General features: G+C 40.6%; 1 protein-coding gene across 1 annotated transcript in view; it reads left to right on the forward strand.

The window, feature by feature from the left end:
- The window catches only part of LOC115589630 (uncharacterized), a 33,673-nt gene that overhangs the window by 8,013 nt on the left and 10,629 nt on the right, over positions 1-15,031 (forward strand). The window contains exons 10-25 of the mRNA XM_030430642.1: positions 683-897; positions 1,135-1,274; positions 1,374-1,484; positions 1,705-1,863; positions 3,321-3,444; positions 3,693-3,896; positions 4,762-5,106; positions 5,693-6,219; positions 6,664-6,803; positions 7,566-7,694; positions 8,140-8,348; positions 9,338-9,463; positions 9,870-10,003; positions 12,407-12,535; positions 12,823-13,070; positions 13,913-14,078. Coding sequence (XP_030286502.1) covers positions 683-897; positions 1,135-1,274; positions 1,374-1,484; positions 1,705-1,863; positions 3,321-3,444; positions 3,693-3,896; positions 4,762-5,106; positions 5,693-6,219; positions 6,664-6,803; positions 7,566-7,694; positions 8,140-8,348; positions 9,338-9,463; positions 9,870-10,003; positions 12,407-12,535; positions 12,823-13,070; positions 13,913-14,078 — 3,106 coding nt within the window. The remainder of the gene's footprint in view (positions 1-682; positions 898-1,134; positions 1,275-1,373; positions 1,485-1,704; positions 1,864-3,320; positions 3,445-3,692; positions 3,897-4,761; positions 5,107-5,692; positions 6,220-6,663; positions 6,804-7,565; positions 7,695-8,139; positions 8,349-9,337; positions 9,464-9,869; positions 10,004-12,406; positions 12,536-12,822; positions 13,071-13,912; positions 14,079-15,031) is intronic.

Raw genomic sequence — 15,031 nt, forward strand, 5'->3', positions numbered from 1 at the left:
GAGCCTAAACATACAGTCAGAGTTACAATGGAATGGTTTAGATCAAAGAATATTCATGTGTTAGAATGGCCCAGTCAAAGTCCAGACCTAATCTCTTGCAAGACTTAAAAATTGCTGTTCACAGACACTCTCCATCCAATCAGACTAAGCTTGAGCTATTTTGCAAGGAAGAATGGGCAAATATTTCAGTCTCTTTATGTGCATCGCTAGTAGAGACTTACCCCAAAAGACTTGCAGCTGTCATTGCAGCAAAAGATGGTTCTACAAAGTATTGACTCAGGGGGGTGAATACTTTTGCACACCACACTTTTCTGTTTTTTATTTGTAAAAAAAAAATAATCCATTTCTTTTCACTTAACAATTATGCACCACTTTGTGTTGGTCTATCACATAAAATCCCGATGAAATACATTTACATTTGTAGTTAAAATGTGACAGAATGTGGAAAAGTTCAAGGGGGGTGAATACTTTTGCAAGGCGCTGTAAGAGGTTTTTAATCTGATTTTTTGGTTTAATATGCAGTTATGCAGCGACACAATCTCATTTCTATGGGCACATGCTAACTTCTTAATTTTGTAAATGTTTAACATGAAACTTTCTAAAGTCAAGATAATATCTATTCAACAGCTTGATCAATCTGATAACAGCTGAAAGTATATCTTTATCAAATTTTTATGTGTAGTTCTTGACTGGGAAGTAGAGACAGGTCTGCAGTCCGTAGATGAGGCTCCACCAGAGGAGCACTGCCACTGCTACAAGAGACTCATCCCAGATCTTTACAACAACCTGAAGAATGAACATGCACCGCATTACACCGACCTCCTGAAGGGGCAAGCTCAGCTCGACCCAGTACTCAAAACAGCACAACAGGAATTCATCGACCAGCTTCACAGAAAGGTTTTTTCACTGTTAGAGGAGGCAAACATACAGATGCTGTGGGAATCACATTTACATTTCAAATTATATTCAGGCCAACAATCAGCACAAAAATCACCTGGCAAGTGACAGCCTGCAAAGTGATGTTAGCGATGGAGTTTCCACTGATGGATGTTTGGTAGCTTAATAAGAAACACAAGACGTCCTTGTAGATTGCATTGTCTCTTCTGTACATTTGAAATATTTCTATACATTCAGCTGCGCCACACCAACATCTATGAGCGGAATGTGGGATGGGGACGGAAAGGCCTGAGTCCTAAACACAATCGCTCTCACCAGTTCTACATTGAGCGAATCTCCTCCCACTTTCAACGGACAGTAATCAACTCCCTCAACAAGTAGAACATGCACTAAAATGGAAGTGTTTTATAAATGAGTCAATAGGTCTGGGTTGTACGAGTTAACTACAGCCACTTCATGTGCTTTTACTTTTGCAGAGTAATGAAGGTCACCAAAACTCAAAGCCCTTTCGACACTGTGAGGAGAGAAGCAGTCAGAGTGCGGATACAGGAGGAAATACAGTGTCATGTCAACTATGGACTCCATCTGTGAGTAGGTCGTTGCCTTTTTCGTCCATCACCAGTTTCTAGACCTTGATATACAGCATACTCTAGTGTGACTGTTTTTACAATTACATACAATCAACTGGGAGTAAGTTCAGAGAGCAACCACAGAGTAATCTACAACTACACTGTAATAGAATAAATGTATTTCCATGCACGCATAAGTTCCAGTTGAACTCTAGTGAGACTTCCCTTTACCCCTTAGGTGGAAGGGCTGTACTTTGAGGCAGACCTTCTTAGCTGATGTAAAGGAGACAGTGGTCCAGTCAAGAACCAGTCCCATCGTCCTGTTGGGACCTCCAGGCTGGGGAAAGAGCACCACCATGGCTGCATTAGCACAGCTAGCACCCTCCTGGCTACCAGGGTGAGATGCTTGTAGAGCAGTGAATCACAACATAAATCTGTCAACATACAGATTTTTCCGACACAATGTATTGATGTCGAAGAGTATATACACTCAGGTGTAACCAAGATTAAACAAGTGTCATTCCATGCAAACTGTAGTTCATGTCATGGATGTTCTTAGAAAAATGTGTGTTGAAACTTCTTTTTCTCAGATAAAACTTTGTTTTATTGTTTTCTCTTCCACAAAACATACAAACAACAAACAAAATGAAAATAGAGGAAAAGGAATGAAAGAAAAAAAAAATGCACATTCTTGACAGTACAGAGTGCCATATAACTATGCAACAGTACGTCTTATGTTTATTAATTGAGCATAAACAGCTAAAAGGTACATAGTGTCTAAGGAGGGAATGCATAAGAGTCAGATGTCATGATCATCATCTCCCTATCATTTCCCAATAAGGAGCCCAGACCATTCGGAAAGCATTTTTTTAACCCTTTGGATAAAGAAGCGGTCTTAGTTAGCTCATCTTTCCATTCCTTAAGACACATTTTTCATCAACTTCCAGTGTTTTATGATTACCCTACTTCTCCGATGAGCATACTGTGGGGATTGGTCATTCTCCCTGAGTAGAATACCCAAAATACATAATGCTGGACCCGCATTGAACTCACTCACCTCCTCACATTATTGATACATTGGACAACTGATTTCCAGACTTTTGCGTTCATATAACATGTCCAGTGTGCCCCTTTCCTTATTGTGGCTCCAACAGCTATCATTTTCCCAATCCCAATCAAGACATTTTTGCTGGAGTCCAGTAGTAACATGTTGAAACTTCTGTCAATTTCATGGGACATTTTAAAATCCTAAAGCCGTAGTCCAAATGCTTTTTAAATTATGAATTTTTGAAGTTTGCTGCATTTTTGTGATTCTTTGTTTATGTATTCTAAACCTTACCAGTCATTTATTTTGCATTTTGTTGGGTTAAAATTGATCCTGAAAATTAATGTGGGACACTACGGAAACATGGCAACATATATTGATTTAAATAGCTGTTGCTGAATGATTAAGGTATTTGAATTAATAACAGGAAGTCATTCAACGAAGAAAAAGAAAATTGATATCTCCACTAGTTTTTACTTTCTTGCAAACTCTTGATTCTGTGTAGTATTAGAGAATTTGAGTGCCACAGATCATGTGAAATATGTCCTCTGAGCTGCTAATTCTTTGTACATTTTACTGGCTATAATGGTGGTTTTATTTGTTCACTAAGTTCTGGACAATTTTAGTGTTAAAGCTTGTAATGGTTTGGTCAGTTGCATATTAGATGATCCTGTCATCCTGTTATGTGTGTCTGGACAGAATATTAACATTAGCTCCTTCGCTCAATGCACATATTATTTTGCAATTTCAAACTCTCTGAACTAATGTAAGAGCAGATTATTCTATTTCTGACAATGTCATTGGTTCAGAGCCGTGAAGATATTGGTGCACTTCATTGGCTTCACTGGAGAGAGCAGGAATATTCGTCTGGTCCTGCAGAGTCTTTGTGTCCAGCTGGCTGAAGCCTACTGTCCCCACACGCAGCTGTCAGAGGTACTGCGCCGTCTCCAGTCAACACAACCCCATCAGATCTCCCCTGACTGACTTTGAGTGCAGATGTCGTGCTTGAAAAGCTCAAATTAAAGTGGTACAAACAGTGACCACAGACTTTTGACATGTGTCTGCTTCTGAATTGTGTATTTGCATTTATTAAGAGTAATTCTGCTCTGACTGGTCTAATTGTCTGAAATTGCCCAGTCTAGTGTTGATTCTAGGTGTATAACGTTATTCGTCTCCTCCAGGACCTCCCTAAGCTGATCAATGAGTTCCACTCCCTGCTGGGCCTGGTGGGAGCAGAGCAGCCCCTGGTGGTCCTGCTGGATGGGTTAGATGAGCTGTCTGAGGAACATGGTGCAGACCTCTCCTGGGTCTCAATCCCACTTCCTCCAAATGTCCGCCTCGTCCTATCTGCAACCTCTGACTCCCCCTGCGCTCACACTCTGCAGGTCAGCAGAGTTTAATTGAAAATGGGGAAAAAAAGGATAATACTGTATAAAACCAACAGCTACTCTTGAAGGCAGTGAAAAAATGTCAAATGAGGTTAATAGAAGTTAGAAGTGGAAGTGTGAGGAAACAGCCATAGCCCCGCTCTGTCTGAAGTTAAAAATATACCTACCAACACCTGTTTAGCTTACTAGCAAGAATGTACAATTGGAAATTTCCGGTCAGCTTTGCTTACTGTGTTTAGCTCTACAGTGTATTGTCTTTACAAAAAGGTTGCTGGGTATAGAACCATTATTCCTGTTTAGAGACAGACACTTAAACTGTACTAAAGCACCACTGTTTAGATGGATAAACCACTGTTAAGGAAAGGTCACAGCATGTGACTTCTTTGCCTCCTCCATGAGCAGGCTTATTTTACTTCGGTCATCGGAGGGCCCACTAACCTTTGAAATAATCTGCTAGGTTGGCCAGTAAAAGCCTCTCCAATCCCACAGACAAAATACCAACTACCCTAACAGGTCCTGCTTTTTCCTGTCTGATTTCTATCTTTGCTTTGATGTGTTTGACTGTCTTGTGACTCTGCATCTCTCTGTATGTCTGACTGGCTTCCATATTTTTGCCTCTTGGAATTTCTAAACCTAGACTGCATAGAAAGTTTGCTTGATTTTGTTCCCCCATGGTAGCAATGCAATGGTTGAGGCGGCTGAACCCACAACTTACAAATTATGCCCACGTACATTCGACCGTGTTTTGCATATTGTTTGTTAAAGTGATGCATGCAACAATTTTTGATTAACAAAGTCAAGTGATTATGTGTAATTTGCGTTAACAAGGACTTTTCTGTATCTCCCTTACCTTCCCCGTCAGTCTGCCCATCCCACAGTCCTGTCCCTCCCTCCCCTCAGTCCTGACGACATCACAGCTGCACTAGAGTCCAAGCTGTGGATGAACAAACGGTGTCTGCAGGAGCAGCAGTGGCAGCTGCTGGTCCAGGCTTGCCTGTCCTGTCCCTGCCCTCTGTATCTGGAAGCAGCTTACTCTGAGAGCATGCTCTGGACCTCCTACTCCCCCCAGGCCAGCCTCAGCCTTCCAGCTAGCCTGGAGGGCCTCTACCTCAGCATGCTTGCTCGGCTAGAGAGAGAGCTGGGGAGGGAGCTGCTGAGACGAGCTTCTTCTCTGATTTCCCTCTCCCGTTGGGGAGTCACTGAACAGGTGGAGTAAGCTACAAGTTTCTTGTAGTAGCTTAAATGAAAAAATAAAAAAAACAGAAATGTAAAATGTAATTATTGAATTAAAGGGAAGCGTGCTGATATTTATTCACAAACAACCTTGTATTCATCCGCTCACTTTGGTCTTTGTGTTGGCATGATGGTATCAAGACAACCTTACCATGACAACAAGAGGCTGAGCAAAGTGTCCACCAAGAAATAGTTATATATTATATTATAGATTGCATGTAACCACACGTTGGGATTTGAGCGTGAGCGTTTGATTTGATGGCAGGTCTATTTCTAATTTTGTACAGGACCATATGTCATATGTTCAGTAGCTTGCCCCTGTTTCCAGGCTTTTTGGCTGAGCTGGGGTAACAGTAGCTTCTACTTAACAGATGTGATATTGATATCTTCTCATCTCATTTCAGAGAGACGGTATTTTTCCCAAAATTCGAGTTAATGCTGCAAGTAGCAGTATTTCAGTTATCCTGTATAAGGCCTGATGTTATCCAAGGCCTTCACACCAGAGTGAAAGTGGTGTTGAAATTCTGGTCCAATTCATTCATTTTCATGTCCATCATCAGGAGTTACTGGACCTACTGGCCAAAGATGGGAAGGTGCTCCAGGAAGTGACCAACTGTCACTCCTCCTCCAGCCACCCCAGGGTGCCTTATGTCATGTGGGCTAGACTGAAACATGGCCTTGGTTGTCATCTAACTGAGGTTAGGACAGATGGGACGTGGGTGTACCGTTGGACGCATTTTGAGCTGAGTCGTGTGTGCATAAAGCGTTATTTAAAAACAGATGAGTCCCGCATGGCTGTGCACTCTGACTATGCTGACTATTTCAGAGACAAGTCGCAAGAAGCACACATATTTCAGCCTCTCGCCTGGACTTTGGATGAGAAAGAGGATGGTGAAGGGGTGACTAAAAGTTACAGATTCAATCTGAGAAAGCTTCATGGATTGCCCTACCATCTGGTCCACTCAGGCCAAATCCTGCCCTTCCTGTCTGAATGCATTTTCAACTATGAGTTCCTGCTACATAAGGCCTGGGGTCTGTCTGTCCTGGACATCGAGGAGGACCTGAACAAAGCTGTGCTGCCAGACAAGTAGGTCCTAACAAAGGGCAGACAGAAGAATGTGTGTACATAACATTAATGATACATGGCATCAATGAGTTATATATTTCTTTTAAACATGCGTTTTGTCATTTCTGCAGCTAGGAGTCTCTCAGTCCAAACAAAGCAAGACATGAATAGCGTTAGATCATGGGAGTTGTTGTCTTGATTTTCAAACAACCACTGCCAATGAAAATCTATCTATGAGAATCAGGTAGAAAGGTTCATAGAAAATGTAATGTTTTAAAGGTTTATTCAGGTGATGTTTCATCTCTTTTATCGGCCTCCTCACTTTCTGACGCTGTTCTGAAAGCTAAAACAATAGGCGACTTAATGAAATAAACATTAATTAATGATTGTCATATTCCTGACATTATACTCCAGTCTTTGCTCCACTGCATGTAGTATCCCCGCTGTTCGTTTGTCTCTCCGTAGGGTGCTGGTGGATGTAGAGGTGCTGTCTTCTGCTCTGGAACTGTCCAGAGCGGTTCTACTGAAGGATCCCTGTCAGCTTGCCTCCCAACTTATGGGTCGACTGGGACAAATGGTAATTGAGGACCGTCCTGTTGCTAAAGGTAAATTTCTACAGAATCAGCCTTTAAATTGTCAATCCAGTATTTTTTAACAGTATATGTCATATACTTTACTGGATAAGGTTTATGATATAGCATGATCTCATATTGCTGTCTTGCTGTTGTTGCAACAACATCATAATTAGTGTTGTGCCAGGACCATCATTGCAAATGACCAATTAGGTTTTTGTAATGTCAGAGCTTTGCGACTCAGGAAAAATTACTGAAAAATATGAACATGGGCGATGTGGTGAATGTTGTGAAATGGTGTATTTTAACCCAAACCATGATCATTTACTAAACATAACCAAGGAGTTCCTCAGCCATCAGGAAGTCCATGAAGTACATTGTGCTTCAAAGTCTTAAATGCACTTAACTCTCAGAAGTAAAATTAAATTATCCATATATTTACATGTATGTATACACTGTATACACTACTGGTCGATCGATTTTCAGCCTGGCCAGTTATCAGATCCTGTATTCAGTATTTTTCTGATTAATGGAATCAGTGTTTTTTTAATCTGATTGTCAATAGAATATATTTATTTAAACACTCCTTTGGATCTAACGTGGCATGTTATCTGGAAAGTAACTAGTAACTTAAGTTAATAAAATTGATGTAGTGAAAAAAAATTTCATAGAGTGGAAGCTTAAAGTACCAAAATAGAAATACTCAAGTTAAGCACAACTACCACAAAATTCTACTTTAAGTACAGTGCTTGAGTAAATGTACTCAGTTACATTCCATTACTGTGTTTGACCCAGGAGACCCGCTGAAGTTCAGTGACCTCCATGATTTACTGGCTCAGTGTATGCAGTCCTCCCTGCCTGTGTTGTTGCCCTCCTCCACCTTTTTGTTTCCCCCAGGAGGACTCCAACCCATCCTGCTTGCAGGTGACTTGCATGTTGCTCTATTCTGTACAGACAAAATCTATTGCATTGATGATATACCTTCCCTCTTACTCTTCCAAACCTTTACTTATTTTTTCCCGGTTAAAGTTTGTTTTTCGTTGTGTTTGTTTATGTATTTTATTTTATTTTCTGTTGGGGGGGGGGGGGGGGGGTTGATTCAGATAAGGGGCGGCCTGAATCTTGGGTAGGAAAGCCTCAACCGGTACAAATTGTAAAGCCCCTTGAATCCCAATATTGTGATTTGTGATAATGACCTATATAAATGAAATGTACATGATGAATACAGCCAGTACTTAAGCTACATGACAGTCATCGCCACACCTACTTGAACTATAAATGTAAAAAACCCAGTGAATATAAATTCAGCTCTTTGCCATAACTGTATATTGAAATGATCCAATTAGATAATGGTGTTTTTGCTAACCAGGTCACATGACCAACGCGGCTGCTCTGGGAGGGGGACAGAGAGGACCATTGTGTGTCACCAGTGAATCTGATGGAAGCCTGAGGTTTTGGGATTTGGAGCAGAGGCGGATCATCAGGAGCCTGGACCCAGTGGGGGGAGTTGTGGGCGATTCTCTCTTGCTGGGTTTGGATGATAGGATGCTTATAGTCTGCATGGGGCAAGGTCTGCAGGTTGGACAATACCGAGTTTGACTGTTTGGTTTAAATGAAGAGGAGCTGTCTTTTTTACTACCATGTCACAAGAAGGAAACATATAACCACAATGTTATTACGAACTGTAGTGATGAATAACACATTGTAAGAACAACGAACTTACTAGCTTTTAGGTTCCATCAAGGTAAAAACTAGGGCTGTCAAACGATTAATTTTTTTAATCGCGATTAATCGCATTTTGTCCATAGTTAAGTCACGATTAATTGCAAATTAATCGCAATTTTTTGGCACATTTTTGTCTGTTCTAAATGTACCTTAATGTATTTTTTTCATGTTCTTAATACTTTTAACAACATAAGAAAGGGTAAATATGCTTACTTTATGAAAATGTTAATCCAACACATCAAATCATGCAGAAAAAATAAAAGGCAAAAAAAATATCCCCTTACCCTAAATGGGATCAAAATATGGTGATGTCTGCTTTTGGCGAGGGGGGGAAGCGGTGGGCTCTCTGCATCTGCCAAGTGTTTGGCTTGCATATGATATTTGAGACTCGACGTACTTCAATGGTAACTCATTTCATGTCGACAGTACGTGCAGATAACTTTTGTCCTGTCTACCGAACCATCTGGCAGTGTTTTGAAAGTAAATTTGCCATTCATAAGTCTTTTCTTCATTTCCTTTCACCTTTCACAGAACGCCAACCCTGCTTCTTCTTCTTCTGATTCCCTTTCTTATTCTTCTGCCACCCTCTGGATCAAGACTACAGGTGCCATCGACGGCCATAAATCAAACAATGCGCGTTTCTTGAGCGTTAATCGCGCGTTAAAAAAAATTAACGGCGTTAAGAGGATGTTTCGTTAATGAGTTATTAACGCGTTAACTTTGACAGCCCTCATAAAAACACGTGTGTATGGTATAAATCACTAGGAGTTTAGAACCACTGTAAAGCATGTTGCACAATTCAAATTTAAGATTCTGCTGTATAACCTGTGGCTGTGTTTCAGGTGAGAGAGGTTGAGTCTGGGCGAGTTGTGTATTCAGAGAGTGATTCTGTGGATGTTCCTATAGTCACCACAACATGTGAAGGACAGCTGCTGGTGGTCTGCTATGATGGAGGTGATCTAGTCAAGGTACGGACAGCTCGAGCTGAACTCTACTGGCCCAGCACCAAACAACAGATAGACAGAGACAGATAGTCTAGCTGATGGGCACAGTGAAATATTTAGCAGCTAGAGACACAGATATTTGTCTCAGGAGTTGTTGGAGAGAGCTAAAAGGAGAGTGAATATTGGACAAACATTAATCAGGTGGACGCAAACACAACTCCAATTGACTGTTGCTCTGTGTCTGCTGGATGTGTAGATTGGCAAATGTTTGCTACATAATAATATGTTAATGTGTTCATCTTGTTCTGCTGCCAAGCCTACAAGTGTCTAGCTGCCTATAAACTTTAATAAGAGCGCTTTGTATGTTCATAAAGGTAGTATTTTTATATGATCATGTCTAAGGTGAATGTGTGTCTCGTGTGTTTGTCAGGTTTTTGACCTGGCCTCCTCCTGCTCTCTGCTGCACTGCGTTAACCTTTCCATGGAGCGGCAGGCGATCCACAAAGACCGCGCCATTCTGCTCTCCAGCAACTCCATCAGAGACTACGTCCTCTTTGCCTACAGGTCAGACAGAATCAGTTCAGACCTGGGACAGGATCAGACTGTTGCCGTGTCTTTTTGTTTACACTGAATACAAACTCAATTACATAAAGGTCAGGATGCTGTGTTAAATGTAAATAAAAACAGAATGCAGTCAACTTTGTTAACGACAGCAGTTGAGCCCATGCAGTAATCTCCTTTATGCAATCATGTGTTTGTCAAAGTGTTGAACCTCACCCCATCCTTGCTTGTGATTGACTGACTTTTAAGATGCCCCTTTTATACCCTTATATCATGATACTGTCACCTGTTTACCTGTGGAATGTTCCAAACAGGTGTTTTTGGAGCATTCCGCGACTTTCTCAGTCTTTAACCGCACAACTTGTATGAAATGCATCGCAGCCATCAAATTCACAGTAAACCTATTTTAAAAATCAATGAAGCTGATGAGTTTGAAAATCACATATATATTCTATGTATTGTATTGAATATATGTCAGACAGGATTTACAAATGATCACTTTCTCTTTTATTTCTGTTTTATACTGCGTCCAACTTTTATGGAGTCAAGGTTGTATTGATGGTCCCTTATGGGATTTTGATACTTTTGATACTAGAACTTTGCTAATTATAATAATGTCTAATTCAAATTAATTTTGCCCTCCTCACTTTGTGTTTCTGCAATTCCTTGCTGTCTGAGAGCAAAGCCGTAGTTTGATTTATGTTGTGTTTTTTAAAAGGATAAAAAAATGTCACCTGATAATACGTATGTATATAATTAATGTTATGTAAAAGATAGATATAATTTAAACAAAACAAAAAAAACAATATGAGGCACAAAGCTATGACAACACAACAGCTTGATTTTTCAGTTCCAGTGTTGCTCCTGGAACAGCCTTTATTATGGTGTAATAGGACCAACACTAACAAAGGTGATATCAGATCAACCCTGCAAGGGCACAGTAATAATATATCAGGCAACCCAAAAGTATCAGCATTTCTCTTAACCCAGGTAAAAGACACAGTCCAGAGAAATTTTGGTGAGTCCGATCCCAGCAGTTCACTGGGAATTTTAAATGATGGTGATCTAAGCAGCATCACATTCAAAATGCATGAGCCGCAAGTGTCACTGCCAGTGACCTTGGTCTTAAATAATATCACATAACCCTTTGTTAACAAGCTGTGAAATCAGGCCTCCACAGTATCCTGACAAATGTCACCACTGGCTTGGAAAACAATCGTGAATTATTAAGGTAGACCACTACTCAGGTGCCTCAGCAGTGTAATATAGCACGGTGGTGGATGTCCTCATGGCGTGTCACCTGTCACACACATGAATGATACTGAAGCTGATGGTCAGGGGATAACAAGTTATAAGAGTTTTTCTTAATTCTGTTGCCGTCTAATTAAAACTGCATTAAAGTCAGTGGCATGGGTGCTTTCACAGAAGCCAATCCTTCACACCTGACAGGGGGAGGTATCGGATAAACAACAAACTAGGTCACTGTTTTTTGGTGGTAATGTAAGACGACAGGGATGGTAATAATGTGAAACGACTCAGGGCATCAGCTCATTTACATTTCGCTCACTCAAGTCTGTCAGTGTTCAATAAAAGCTCAGGCGAATTAAAATTCAGTCATCATCACCCCACATGCATAATACATACATAATTTTACATTTTACAATTTAAAATGCTTGCTAACAACCTACTTCTGGGCCAATTTGCCTTGTTCTATGCAATAAATTCATTATAGACATATTTTGTTCTCTATTTACAGGAGAAAAACAACCTTAATATACAGAAAATAGACTATTTCAATTGAGAAAAATCAACAAGGGGTTGCTCAAACTAACACATTTCAGAACCACAAGGATGGAGCCTGTTGTCATTTACTGGATTAATCCAATATACTTACTGCTCCAAGTGCTCTGAGTCTGGATTGAGCAGTAGTTAATGATGGCTCTGTAATCTGGAGACTGCGTAACCCCCCTCTACTTGTGCTACATGACATTATAGCACTGGTTTAAAAAAAGAAATGACACAATTTTGACCACAGATCCTCATCTGGTAAGAATTTTGTTTTTAGATGTTTTATTACTGAAAGTGTATGAAAAACATGACCAAAGCAGTCACACTTTTTTCTTCTTTCTTCCTCCAATGATGTTCTCAACTATACTTCACCTGGACCTTTAAATATGCCTGCATGCACACTAAAAGGACTACTTTTTAAGAATGCAATGAGAAATTGAGAGCTACTCACAGCTGATAAAAAATAGCCAGTAACATCTCAGAACTCTTTAAAATGACATCATGAAATGAACACGGAATCAAATGCTAAGCTGTTACAAATCATTGTACTGACCATAAAAAAATGCCCTCTCTATATACCAGAAGATGAAAAAGACCCCTGATACTTGTTCTGCTCAGGTCTGGTGGTGAGGCAGCAGTATTCAGTGCCAGAGAAGGTTCGGTGCTGTCTGTCCTTTCTGCTCAACATGATTCTGCCTCTATACAAGCTGTGGAGATGACTGAAGACTACCTGCTCCTCTTCTGCAGGTACGCTAACACTAGTGCACCCTAATGTATGGTTACTTTATAACAAATACAGGTACAATCCCTGTATTTGCTATAAATTCCAGGAGCTCTGTGTGAATGTGTTTGTGTCTGCATAGTGTCTTATATGAATTACAAAAACATACATATTTGATGTTTCTGAAATATTTGGGTGGATTTAGTGCAAAGATTTGAATGACATGCAATCTTATAAAACACTGTTGGATAGATCAGTGATGTCTCACTGAAGTGAAACACTCTCCACCCACTTTGTACTTTGTCTGTGTCAGATACCCATACAAGAGAGGCAGTGACATCATCCATGTCGAGCTTTTCAGCACCATCTCCCTCCTCTACCTGCGGTCTATACTGGGCTGCAGCCAAGACTTCCTTTCCCAGGTCTCTGTCAACCAAGCAGGGACACATGCCATTGCCTTCTGCCCCTCCCCTCGTACCGGCATCACTGACATCGTCACCTGGAACCTGGAGACAGAGGACCACAAACATATCACCCGTTTCCCTGCAGTAGTGACCAGAGGTCTGTATTTATAGCTGAGCTGTTGTAGTGCGGCATGGATAAGTGTGTGATCCAAAGGGCAATTGTCTGATCATAGCTTAAAATGTCTTACTAGTGCCCCATGTGTGCCATTAGTAAGAGCTACACTCATAATTCTAGGAGTTCGAAGGGTTTTTACACATTTTCACACACAACAGAAAAAGTTTATAAAAAATAAAAAAAATGGGTTAAACAGCTTGTTGTCTGCTCTATGCCTGGCTATCGAGCTTACTCCTTCTGCTGGTCAGTTCACTCTTCAAAGGCTAAGAATTAGCATATGATTGACATCAGCAGCCTTGATCAGCCATTACTGAACATGGAGAAGTTTACCCAGATGAACCTCCCATGGAGTTCTGTGTGTTTTCTTGCTGTACTAACAGGAGGGCTAACTAGCTGTAGGCTACAAGAACAATGTTGCCTCTTTGTTGCAGAAGACACAGTATTGTGTTTGCATGATATCATGTATGCAGCCTTGGAATGCATATTCAAGAACAGGACCAAATCATCTCGAGACAGATCTTATTATCTTTTTGACATTTCAAACTAAATCAGCATGTAATTAAAAATGAGAAGGTGCTTCAGTCTACTTTGGTCTGAAATCAGACTCACTGTTCAAAAACAGTAAGTAGACATTACATATTCCTTACTTTCCCTCAGGAGTAACCACACCCTGGACATGTCCTGCTGGAGCTGCCATTCGGTCCTTATATCGTACCCTGCCACATCACAGCCGGGTGTGGTCACAAGTACAAAAGGCCGCACCTGACCAAACCAAACATCTTTTTTTCTCCACCCATAATCCATGTCATGTCCATTCCATTCAGGCCTGTGTTTCGATCTGCGCTTCTGCCTGGGGATCTGCAGCGGAAAGAAGTATCTTCATCTGTGGGATCTGACCTCCAGGATCAGTGACCAGACCCTGACCTATAACACCCATAAGCTGAGGAGTGACGGCACAGAAGAGGTCATCCCAATGGGGAAAACCCTGAGGTATGTGTTGAGATGTGTTTTTATCCCATGATGCTTCTGTTTCACTATAATGATGGCTTCTATCTAACTGTAATGTATTTTTTTTATAAACTTCTACTTGGTCCTTCTGATATATTATACATAACTATACATTGGCCCTTTCATGTATTTGTCAGTGCCATTCACTTTTATAGGCTCTCTTTGATTCAGACTGGTTCGAAACAGTTTCAGCAGATGTTCCACATATACAGACTCTTGGTGAAATGTCACTTTAGGCACAGTTAGCCAGTAGAAACAGTGATGGACTGTTTGTTAATTTAATGTAATTAATTGAAAGAATCATTTTGAAAGCAATTGTTATATGGAGTATTACACCCAACTAAAACCAGAAGCATCCCATTCCTAGACCATCCTCAGTATTTATTATTCATCAACCACATCAGAAAGGCGAATGACATCACATAATTTTTCTGTGCTCATTGTTGGCCAGTTTTGTTGCACTGAAAAGCAGCCCAACCACTGACCACTCTGGTCACCGGGACAATGGAGTGACATGGACTCAACATAGAAAATTGAACTGGTTTAGAATAAAATGACAAGTAGAAGAGAACCATTTTTACTGGTCACATGGAACCTGAAGACAGAGGACCACACTCGTTTCACTGCAGTACTGACCAGACACCAGTTTTACAGCTGTTTTTACAGCTGTTTTTACAGCAAGTAGTGTGGCATGGAGATATCCACAGGGGTTAACCAGTTTGCCTTTCTTAATCAGAGATTACATTTTTTTCTGATTTCTCGAATGCCCTGTCAGTTCTTTTCTCCAAGCTTTTTGTCAACAAGTTGTACTTTTTTCAACTATGTCAACAGCTTTCCCCTGTATATAATAGTTTCACTTACTATTCAGTTTATACTTTGTCCACCATGAGACAAAAGAGCTCCAAAATGTCATGTGTCTTTTGTTATTTGATGAT

Source organism: Sparus aurata, chromosome 10, assembly GCF_900880675.1.
Source record: "Sparus aurata chromosome 10, fSpaAur1.1, whole genome shotgun sequence".
In the NCBI taxonomy this organism is placed as follows: domain Eukaryota; kingdom Metazoa; phylum Chordata; class Actinopteri; order Spariformes; family Sparidae; genus Sparus; species Sparus aurata.